Below are 12,189 nucleotides of genomic sequence, written 5' to 3' on the forward strand. Positions count from 1 at the left end.
CGGTCTAAAAAAAAAAAAAAAAAAAGAAAGAAAGAAAGAAAAATGGGGACTTTCTGCCTTCTTACTTCCTATTCCATTTTTTTTTTTTCTTGAGATAGAGTCTTGCTCTGTCGCCCAGGCTAGAGTGCAGTGGCGCAATCTCAGCTCACTGAAACCTCCACCCCAGGTTCAAGCGAGTCTCCTGCCTCAGTCTCCCAAGTAGCTGGGATTACAGGCATGCACCACCATGCCCAGCTAATTTTTGTATTTTTAGTAGAGACAGGGGTTCACCATGTTGGCCACGCTGCTCTCGAATTCCTGACCTCAGGTGATCTACCCTCCTCAGCCTCCCAAATGCTGAGATTACAGGCATGAGCCACCGCGCCTGGCCTCCATTCCTTCTGAATCACTAAAAACACACACACAATAACAATCTCAAAGAGCTTTGGGGTCTTCCGTACCTTGAAGAACCTGTATTTGTTTAGTGGATTCCTCAACTTGATTTCGATAGGCTTTTCTTTCTTCTTCCAAAAGAGCTAAAAGTAAAGACACAGTATCTATTAATAGTTTTGTAAATTAATGAAAGTACCCAGAGTTGAGCAGCTGAAAATTTCTTTTAAAACTCTCTCCTAAAAGATTATTGAAAGAAACAAAAGTTAGGCAGTATTAGCAGTTAGTTTCAAGATTTTAGGAGCACAGAACTGTAGTAAGTAATAAATCTATTCAACTGAGTAGTGGAGTTTTCTGGACCTGGTATCACCAAGACAATATGTGCTTTTCTTAACACGAGAAACAGTCTTGATAATTGTTAATCAGCATTTTGAACTTAATTTTTAAAAAAGACTTAAAATTCTCATATTTACTGTCAAGCACATAGTAAACACTAAACTAAATAATTGCTGTTAACTAAATATTTTTTCATTGTAATTTAATATATTAGCCTGGATCCTCCAAAAGGTTCAAGTTAAGTGAATATCAATTCTAATTTCTTTGAGAAGCAGGAAAAGAAAGAAGTAGTAACAAGAAGTTCCTAGTTCCCTCCAGGGATGTAAATCTTCCTACTGGGCAGGAAAGCTATCTTGGAGAACATGACGACTCCATAGGTCATTGCCTTTCTCATTTTAAGACTCTTTGAGATACTAATTGTCTGCAACCAAGTAGTTACTGTGAATGGTACAGTAACTTTCGATAGGCTTTTCTTTCTTCTTCCAAAAGAGCTAAAAGTAAAGACACAGTATCTATTAATAGTTTTGTGAATTAATGAAAGTACCCAGAGCTCTTTAAGGAGCTAAATTAAGCTCTAGGGAACTGCATAGACTCCACTGGCTTATGGCCTACAGATAAGTGAGCTACTAGAAAAGAACGTGGCTAGGACATTAGCTAACATTAGGCGTAATGAAAATTTAGAAATTTGAGTTTTCCTTCTGTTGTACTTAATATGCAATTAACTATTAAGATCTTTCAGTTAGTAAAGATCTTACTTGATTTTCACATCAACAGTGTGAAGGTAGAGCAACTGTAACTCCCCTCATTTTACTGACCTGAAACACAAGTTTACAGAGGTCAAGTAAATATACCAAGATCACATATCTCATAAAGTTGTGAATCTGGAACATGCGTCTGGACTCCAAGTTTGGGGCCATCCAATTATATCGTGCTGCCTCCACACATCCCTAAAGAACCAAAGTAAACTTGATCTCACCTTGAAGTTCAAAGCATTTTTGTTTACTTGTTCTAGCTAGCTCCTGGGCTTCGATCAATTCCTTTCGAAGATGCTGTATTTCTTGCTTTGCCTCAATTTCTGACTGTGCACCCTGCAAGTCATCTGACAAAAACATGTTTATTTTAAAAGCAAGAGTTAGTATCACACTATAATCTCTACAATAAAAGACTGGTAATCTCTTTCATGTTTGCACATGCATAAACAACATAGAACAACTGAGTTAATGGGCCGGGCGCGGTGGCTCAAGCCTGTAATCCCAGCACTTTGGGAGGCCGAGGCGGGCGGATCACAAGGTCAGGAGATCGAGACCACGGTGATACCCCGTCTCTACTAAAAATACAAAAAATTAGCTGGGCGCGGTTGTGGGCGCCTGTAGTCCCAGCTACTCAGGAGGCTGAGGCAGGAGAATGGCGGGAACCCGGGAGGCGGAGCTTGTAGTAAGCCGAGATCGCGCCACTGCACTCCAGCCAGGGAGACAGAGCGAGACTCCGTCTCAAAAAAAAAAAAAAAAAAAAAAAGAACAACTGAGTTAAATAAAACTTATAAAACTTGGAAGCAAATTATAGGAAGCATTTTAGTAATTGGGAAAAAATACAAATACAGTTATATATATTAGTAATAATGGTGATGGCACTATAAAACATATATTAACATAAATTATATATTCACAATTTTAGCATAAAAATAATGACAGTGATAGACTATAACTCATTGCTTATTAAGACTTGAAATTCAGTGAGATGAGCAAAATGCTATTCTTCTTCATCAATTTTGAAATTTCTTGATACCGGTCAGAAAAATTTCACTTGGAACTTAACTGGATACGGAAAACAACAAGAAACTTTTCTTCAAGAAACAGCTAAATTTTAGCACAATTACCCTAGTTGTGAAACACAAAATAAAAACTAGGCTGAAAGCTCTACTGAGCTTACTTTATCATCACCATTTCCCCAACACACACATACAACAATGTCTGGGCTGGGCGCGGTGTGGCTCACGCCTGTAATCCCAGCACTTTGGGAGGCCGAGGCGGACAGATCACGAGGTCAGGAGATCGAGACCATCCTGGCTAATACGGTGAAACCCCATTTCTACTAAAAATACAAAAAATTAGCCTGGTGTGGTGGCAGGCGCCAGTAGTCCCAGCTACTTAGGAGGCTGAGGCAGGAGAATCGCTTGAACCCAGGAGGCGGAGGTTGCAGTGAGCTGAGATCATGCCACTGCACTCCAGCCTGGGCAACAGAGCAAGACTTCATCTCAAAAAAACAAAAACAAAAAAACCCCAACAATAACAACAAAAATCTGCTGAATATATTAAATGATGTAACCTAAGTGGTTTTACTGAAATAAATTAAATCCAGCATTCTATTTCAAATATGCCCCTTCCCCTAACCTCCTTCCTCTCCAATCACTCTGTTCCTTTTTAGTATTAAAATCTTCTGCTACTGAACACTGCCTGAAATAAATATATCATCAGGTAAGCTATATTCTTCTAGTGATATGTAAGTATCACCTTGGTTTATAAGTACCTCAGCATAATAACTTCAATCCATCAAAAAAGAGCTAAGAATAACTTTCACAACACAATTACAATAGGTTTTGGAAATTATATATATATATATTCATATTCATAGATGATATCCTATTTTTCTCTCTAGAAAAATTGTATTCTGGCCTAGGAGCGGTTCATGCCTGTAATCCTAGCACTCTGGGAGGCTGAGGCAGGCAGACAACTTGAGGTCAGGAGTTTGAGACCAGCCTGGGCAACATGGCAAAACCCCGTCTCTAGGAAAAATACTAAAAATCAGCTGGGTGTGGTGGTGTGCGCCTGTAATCCCAGCTACTTGGGAGGCTGAGGCATGAGAATCACTTGAACCTGGAAGGCAGAGATAGCAGTGAGCCAAGATCGCGCCACTACACTCCAGCCTGGGCGACAGAGAGCGACTGTGTCTCCAAAAAAAAAAAAAAAAGAAAGAAAGAAAAAAATTTGATTCTGGGTTCATCTACTCTAGTCAACCTATCAATTCTTCCTTCAAAAGGTCTTTTGGCCAGGGAAGGTGTGTCTACAGAGAGAGATTTTTCCAGTGGCAGAGACACTGTTGCATTAGCTACAAAACTTCTCTCACAGCTCTTTCGACACTATCCACTGGAGTCTGCAAAGGTCCTGGCCCCTGTTTCTGGATTTGTCATTATATAAGATAATGCTCTTTTTTTTTTTTTTTTAGGGAGTATTTAGGAGAGAAGCATCATGATGCCTGCACCTTACATTCAAGTGGTTGGACAAAAACATCGACATTAATTCCTTGAGTGGATATTTTCCTTGCTCTGTGATCAAGGTTTTCAACCTCAGTGCTACTGACATTTTGGGCTGAATAAACTCTTTGCTGTGGGACTACCCTATGAACTGTAGGATGTTTAGTAGTTTTCCTGGTCAGATATTGTCAAATGTCTCCTGGGAGGTAAAATGTCCCGTGTTGAGGACTATTGCTATATGTTAATAATTTGATAATAAAAAAAAAATTCATACACAGGTTTCTTTTCTACAAAAGCACTGGCTATTAATTCTGAAACAACTTTCTGTGTATTGTAAAAAGGCTCAAATAAATACACTGTAGATAAATGCAGTCACTTTTCTCACTGCTGAAGAAGAGAATTACAGATATGAAAATAGGTAAGATAGAATTAATCCTCTGGGCCGGGCACAGTTGCTCACACCTGTAATCCCAGTGCTTTGGGAGGCCAAGGCAGGCAGATCTCTTGAAGTTAGGAGTTCGAAACCAGCCTAGGCAACACGGTAAAACCCTATCTCTACTAAAAATATAAAAATTAACTGGGTTTGGTGATGCACATCTGTAGTCCCAGCTACTCAGGAGGCTGAGACACGAGAATCGCTTGAACCCAGGAGGCTGAGGCTGCAGTGAGCCAAGATCACACCACTGCACTCCAGCCTGGGCGACAGAGTGAGACTCTATCAAAAAAAAAAAAGGATTAATCCTCTGGTGTAGGGTATGAACTCAAATAGATTTGGAGAAATATATAGAAATAAACATAGATGTGAGTACAACTGCACACACACACAAAAACACACACACACTTCTTAAGTCTGTCCACTGAGTGAGCCTAGAAGCAATTATATACCAGTAGCCATGGGGACACCAAACATTTAGATCCTGGTTTCTCTTTTTTTGAGACAGGGTCTTGCTCTGTTGCCCAGGCTAGAGTGCAGTGGTGCCATCACAGCTCACTGCAGCCTCGACTTGACCTCCTGGGCTCAAGCTATCCCCCTTCCTCAGCCTCCCTGAGTAGCTGGGACCACAGGCACGTGCCACCATGCCCAGCAAAATTTTTAATTTTTTGTAGACATGGGGTCTTGCTATGCTGCACCAGAGCTGAATAAATTCTTCGCTGTGGGACTACCCTATGAATTGTAGGATGTTTAGTAGTTTTCCTGGTCTCTATTCACTAGATTCAGTACCCTCCTCCACCCTGCCCCACATCCCAGGTCACAACAACTAAAATGTCTCCAGATATTGCCAATGTCTCCTGGAAGATAAACTCGAACTTCTGGGCTTAAGAGATCCTCGGCCTCCCAAAGTGCTAGGATTATAGGTATGAGCTACCATGCTGGGCCATGTCATAAAGAACATTACTGAGACAACTGTCAAAATGTGAACAGGTATTTGGATTCGAGAATAGTAATGTACCCATGCTAATTTCTTAATTTTGAGAATTGTATGGTGGTTACATAAGATAAATAAGAAATGTATACTGAGGTATTTAAGCATAAAGGCTATCATGTCTGCAACTGATTCTTTGTTTTGTTTTCTTTTGTTTTGAGATGGAGTCTGCTGTTGGCCAGGCTGGAGCACAGTGTCACAATGTCTGCTCACTGCAGGCTCTACCTCCTGGGCTCAAGCAATTCTCACACCACAACCTCAAGAATGGCTCAGACTACAGGCATGCACCACTGTGCCTGGCTAAGATTTGTAGTTTTTTGGTAGAGTCAGGGTCTCACTATGTTGCCCAGGCTGGTCTTGAACACAGTGTTTGATCATAGAAGTGGAGACACTGACCAAAAATCTTTACAAATTAAGCTTAATAAACACAGACATAATAATCTGACTATATTCAAATTAATCGAATAGTTAGTGTGCAGATCCTCTTTCTAGAAAACTGAGTACGATTTTTGTAAAAAATCAAACATTTAATGAGCAATTCCTTTTGTGCAAAGGTTGATCAAGGGCTCATTGTATTTTATATGGTTGTGTGGGAAAATGCATTATCAGTTTATTGTGGCTTGGGTCCATTCTCATAGTGCCTCGTTTTTGTCCTAGAAATGGACACAGAAATCTGTTTCACAACCTTGGGGAGTCTTGTGATGAGTACTGGTGGAAAAGCGTTTAGATGAATATAAATGAAAGCCTTATTAAGCCAAATTCATTTTATTTAGACATGCAAGTCACATGGAAATAAATGTTATTTAGGAGTAATGTAAGTTGTAAAGATTAACAGAATCTGTTTTTTCCTTAACATAAATTGTGTATCTTTAGAACTGCCTGGTGTATAGTCTGGGCCAGGGGCCAGTTTTTTCTCAGACTAAGGCTAAATCCTGTAAATTCACACAATAAATGAACTGACAGACTACCTACCTACATCATGTCCTAAATTAAATTTGGTGTCACCAAATATCTTCAAAAGAGTGACTGGAGATTCAATTTAAACTCTGACCTTTGCTCAACTAAACTTTGACACGATCCACCTGGTAAAAGGCCAAATCAAAGATTTTTTTCCCAAGTTCTGTTTTGCGTGTGCATGCTTGTGGAAAGCTGATCTAGCCATAACATATGGCATGTCATCAACTGATAGAAGTGACCTGGCAAGTGGGTGTGTCCTCTTTCCATCACCATCACTCTTCCCTTCAGAATGTCTAGTCACTGAAGGCTTGGTTGATGAGAACAACCTTCACAATGCAGGAAGATCATCTTTCCATTGTGGATACGTGTGGCCACGTCAAATAGTCTAAGGTAGTAGCCTCTTATTGTCAATTCTTACTCCTTTGCCACTCTTTCTGAACTGCCAGGTTCCTTCTCAACAGCTGGATCTTTTACTTTCCCCATTGTTCTTTTCTTTCACTAGAAAGTCCCTCTGCTACCACTGTTCACCCCTGTGCAGAGAATTTCCAAGCCTGGTTCCTACCTTCTGTCTATAGCCTCCTTGTGTATCTTATCTCTGTATCTCTCAGGTCAATAAAACATCTGAGAAATAAATGAAAATGACTTGTTGGTTCTAGTTTCTGTTCTGCACATCCAGCTTCATCTCCAGTTCCTAGGGTGACCATATAAAACTGGGACAGCTTTGAATATGAAAGAGAGCACTTTTGACAATAATTATGCTGGGACAATAGGCATAAAGGTCCCAGGCAAACCCATGGTCACTCTTCCTGTTTAGCATGTGCCAAATTAAAACCATCACAGCCACCACTAGGACACCTTTTCTTCCAGAAGTAAATATTTCTTAATTTTCACTCAGTCAGGGTCAAATGCTGGAGTTATAGCTGACTTCCATCTCTCTCCTATATTTAGTGTCTCAGGCCAATGGATTCTACATAAGATTACCAAGGGAGAGATAAAAGATAAGAATAACAGGGCCCCAAGTGGGTTTTCTTATCTGAAACTGCCACAGTAATTACCCTAGTTCAAACTCTCAAATGATTAAGCCTCTTGACTGCCTTACTTGTAGCCTCTATCTACTTCAGTTCATTCAACAAACCTCCCCAAAATACAGATCTGATCATATCATTGCTGTGCTCAGAAGCCACTGAATTATTATAATGATCACTCTATCTTATAAAACACTCAAAGGATTATGTGAACAAACTTTAATTATACCTATCAATCCTCAAACCAAACCCATATGATCTAGCTTGTGATTTTTAATATTTCCTTTTTCTAAGGTATTTTTATCTACTCTTCTTGTAATCCTACCCATTTAAAAATATTTTATAGATATAAATATAAAAAAATCTCAAAAATCTTTAAGACAAGACTAAAAAGAAAGAATATCTATAATACTATGATCACACTGGAAAAAAAATGAGCAATTTCTTAATTGTTTGATATCCAGTCAGTATTAAAATTTTCCATTGTCCCAAATTTATTTTACAGTTAAATTGTTCGAATGAAGATTCATACAAGGTTCATACATTGTATATAGTTGACATCTCTTTTTTGTTTTTTTTTTGAGATGGAGTCTCACTGTGTCACCCAGGCTGGAGTGTGGTGGCATGATCTCAGCTCACTGCAACCTCCACCTCCCGGGTTCAAGCGATTTTCCTGCCTCAACCTCCGAAGTAGCTGGGATTACAGGTGTGCGACACCATGCCCAGCTAACTTTTTAAATATTGTTTGTAGGGGCGGGGTTTCATCATGATGGCCAAGCTGGTTTCAAACTCCTGACCTCAAGTGATCCGCCCACCTTGGCCTCCCAAAATGCTAGGATTATAGGGGTGAGTCACCACCACGCCCGGCCGATATATCTCTTAAATCTCTTTTAATTTATAGGATTTCCCCCATCCCCTTTCCTTTTTTTCCCCTTCTAATTTAATTGCTAAAGAAACTGGGTTGTGTGTCCTGTAGAATCTTCCACATTCTGGATTTTGCTGGTTGTATCCCCAGCACATCATTTAGGATATGTCCCTAGTTCTTTGTATGTCCTGCAAATTGGCAATTGAAGTGAAAGTCTTGATCAGATTTAGGTTTAGTTTTTTTTTTTTAATCACTGAATATACAAGGTAAGACACACTATTTATACAGTCATCTCAAATGACTCTTGTCCCATGAAACTCAAAATGCCTTTCTTCCCCATCCTCCAAAACAAACAAACAAACAAACAAACAAAACCCTGGACATTCTCTTTTCTTTGACTCCTGATGGCAACAACCACCAATAATTAGCTTATCATCTATACCTCTCTGTGTGGTAAATGGGGGAGGGAGTAAGTTTCCCTGTGGGGTCCTCGAGGATCACTCCAATATAGCTGTGGCAATTATACTTGGAGAGGCAAATGAAATTAAAGGATTTATTATACTCAAAGGTCCTAGAGAGGAAGGCAAGGTATACCATGCAGGGAACCATATGGGAGGAGGGCAAAAAATGGGCTCAGCCAAACAGGTATAACTGATAGAGTGAGGACCTGTAGGCAAATGCTTGTATTGGGGGTCAGGATACACAAACAAAAAGGATGAGGTGATTTCGTTAAATTTCATCAGGCCACTGTCAGGGAAGGATATGAAGGGAACTTGTGGCAGGGACCCAGCCTTATCATACTGGTGCATCTGGTTGCCAGGGCAGTGTTCACAGCCCGTTTGTGGGGATGTTGAGGCATAAGGAAAATACAAAGTTTTAAAAAATGCACTATCACTAATTTGACTTAAAATTCCTTAAATCCCGAGGACGGATTTTTGCTTTTGTTTTTGAGACAGTCTTGCTCTGTCACCGAGGCTACAGTGTAGTGGTATGATCTGGGCTGACTGCAACCTCTGCCTTCTGGGCTCAAGTGATCCTCCCACCTCCGCCTTCTGAGTGGCTGAGACTATAGGCATGCACCACCATGCCTGGCTAATTTTTGTAGAGATGGGGTTTTGCCATGTTGCCCAGGCTGGTCTCAAACTCCTGGGCTCAAGCGATCAGGCTGCCTCAGCCTCCCAAAGTGTTGGGAATACAGGCATGACAGTCTTATTAGACTTTAAAACCACTGCAGTCCCTGGCAAGGTTCCCCAAATAGAGTAAATTTGCAACAGACATGATTTGAAGTGAATTCCAATTTTTAAAAAATGTTTCATGAGAGACGGTTTTAAGCATACAGAAAACATGGCTTCATCAACTTATTTCTCATTTAAAAGTAACATAAATAGATAGAAATGATTACTATATCAAGGAAAAGGTACTACTGCTATCATCATTTTATCTCATAATGAATGTTTATTATCATTTTCCTTGTCCTAGCTGACTAATGTGACAAGTCATACACAATAATTCTAAATAAAAAGATTGGCTATTTTTTAAAAAGGGGGAAAAAAACTTGAAAATAATGGTTCAGGAAGTCAAGCACAGAGTTTGAATGAGGAAAATAAAGAGGCTACTTTATGTAGCTTCTTTATATAGCTCTAAAGGTCAACACTGTGCTCTAGTAATTTATACTTTTAAGAGAAAATTATGTCAGTCTATTGAACCTAATTATACAGATACAAACCATAACCACACATAATCAAGCATAACATAAATGTTTCTAAAAAGTACCAGTGATATGTCATTTTTAAGAATCTGTAAAACTCTTACAAGAGAAACTTTACAAAAGAAAAACAATAATGACCATAAAGAGCTATGATAATTATCTCATGGAGACTCTTCTAAAATATGCCTCCTTCTACCTAGGTGATTTTTCTTTACATCCAATCACTGACTGACTTAACAGTCTGTTCTTAAAATCAAGCTGAGAGAGAAAGAAACAAAGTGAAAGAGTAAACAAGTCGGGTAGGGTGGTGCATGCCTGTAGTCCCAGCTACTTGGGAGGCTGAGATGGGAGGCTAAGGTGAGAGGAACGCTTGAGCTCAGAAGTACAAGACCAACCTGAGCAACTTAGCAAGACCCCGTCTCTAAAAACAAAACAAAACAAGATAAGTAAAAAAATTTATAAAAATAAAATCAAGCCACAAAATCTTTCAGCAGGTATTTATAAAGATACTACTTCATTAACAAAAAAGTTGGCAATCATACAGAAATGTAAACAAAAGTTTTAGAAGTTCTTTCACCTTAACGTAAAGCAAGATTAGGGAAACTCTGACCCATCTTCATCAATGGCACCTGAAGCAGTTACTAACAGCATCTGCACACAGGCCCCCTACCCCACATGCATCTTGTATTTTCCAGTCTTCTTCCTACATCTTCCCCCCTTCCTTGAGTCTGACTTCCCAGGCTATCTGGTGAGTACTTTTATAGATACTGTTTGGTGGTACTCATGGATTAAAAATATTTTTTTCCTGATTATCTGGCAAGTGACAAATAAACAAATGCATTACTAAGTAGAAAAAATCCATCACAAACAAATCCTTGTTCCTAAATACCGTAGGAAATAATTTTAAAACTCCACAATCTTATTCAATTAATATGGAGTTACTCAGAGTCCTTCAACAGGTTTTTATCAATCACCATCATCATCATGTTCAGTGTCTTCATTATGGTGGTTAACATTTTATGTTCCCAACACCATGGTAAGTGTGGTCCATGCATACTCTTCCATTCAATTTTCACAATAATCCTATAAAGTTGATTTTCGTCAATCTAATACATGAAAAAGCCCTGAATCACAGAGGGGTTAAGCAATTTGTCAAGGACACATTACAAATAAATGGCAAACCTATGATTGAACCCAGAGTTCTTTGGCTCTTAGCTTTGCAGCTAGTGTTACTTTCCTAATGCTCTTGTGGCTTTATAATTTTAATGTAAGAAGTCCATTATCAATTAATTCATCATATATCTGAGTTTTACTGAATACCTGCATTGTGGTAGGCAATGGGATAAAAATCAAATCAAAGACTGACAAAAATCACAAAGGCACTAATAATAGTTGAATATAATTAACACAATCATAAACACTATAGTCAGTCTTAACTTGGCTATTGAAAAGATTTCTGGGAACACTGAATGGCTGTACCAAAATATCTCATGTACCCCATAAATATATACACCTACTATGTACCTATAAAAATAAAAAAAAGAAAAAAAGATTTCTGGGAGAGTTCTGTAGTGCAAAAGACCATAAAGAGGGCTACTTTTGTTCGGGTGTGTTCATTACTCATTTACCTCCTTTCTTTTTTCTCCACGTTCCCATAAAGGCCCATAGGGTCTGACAATTCTTTCAGTATCAGTAACTACATTTTACACAATAATGGTATTGCATTTCTGAGATGAGAGTTCTGGACCATACCAACATTAACTTATATTTATTATTGTGACATTAGAAAAAAAGCATGCCTTATCAACACCAAAGATCACCTAAGAAGAGTACAAATCAGTAAGAGTGCTCCTTCCTTATATAATCCCAAAGTTCAGGGACTGGACAAGAAGATTCCCTATTAGTCCAGCCAGAAAAATAGGCACTTCCACAAAGAGACATTTCCACAGGCTGCTACTATCACTTTGATCCCAGAGAGCTGCCTGGTATTAGTATACCACTACCAACATTTGTAATTAACTCATGGGACTGAACTTACAAGATATGTCGATTTTTCTTGTGTACAATAAGGTAATATAAAAGAGACTGAATGTTGACAATTTTCCAGTAAACCATTCCCAGGGAACTTTATTTTAAAAACATTTTTATAAATGCTGATTTATTTTCTACCCACTTTATTCTAAACAAGTAAATATCAAGAAATAAATGTACTTCCTATTTAGAGGTGAGACAAAGAGTTCATGCATTGCTTATCT

General features: G+C 38.8%; 1 protein-coding gene across 13 annotated transcripts in view; it reads right to left on the reverse strand.

Annotated features, from left to right (window-relative positions):
• SLMAP (sarcolemma associated protein) overlaps positions 1–12,189 on the reverse strand; it is a 179,472-nt gene that overhangs the window by 23,057 nt on the left and 144,226 nt on the right. For all 13 annotated transcript variants that reach the window (XM_023200927.1, XM_023200921.1, XM_023200917.1 and 10 more), the window contains 2 exons: positions 1,682–1,804; positions 441–515 (listed from right to left, as the gene is read on the reverse strand). In XM_023200927.1, coding sequence (XP_023056695.1) covers positions 441–515; positions 1,682–1,804 — 198 coding nt within the window. The remainder of the gene's footprint in view (positions 1–440; positions 516–1,681; positions 1,805–12,189) is intronic.

The sequence above is a fragment of the Piliocolobus tephrosceles genome, chromosome 2, assembly GCF_002776525.5.
Source record: "Piliocolobus tephrosceles isolate RC106 chromosome 2, ASM277652v3, whole genome shotgun sequence".
Lineage (NCBI taxonomy): Eukaryota > Metazoa > Chordata > Mammalia > Primates > Cercopithecidae > Piliocolobus > Piliocolobus tephrosceles.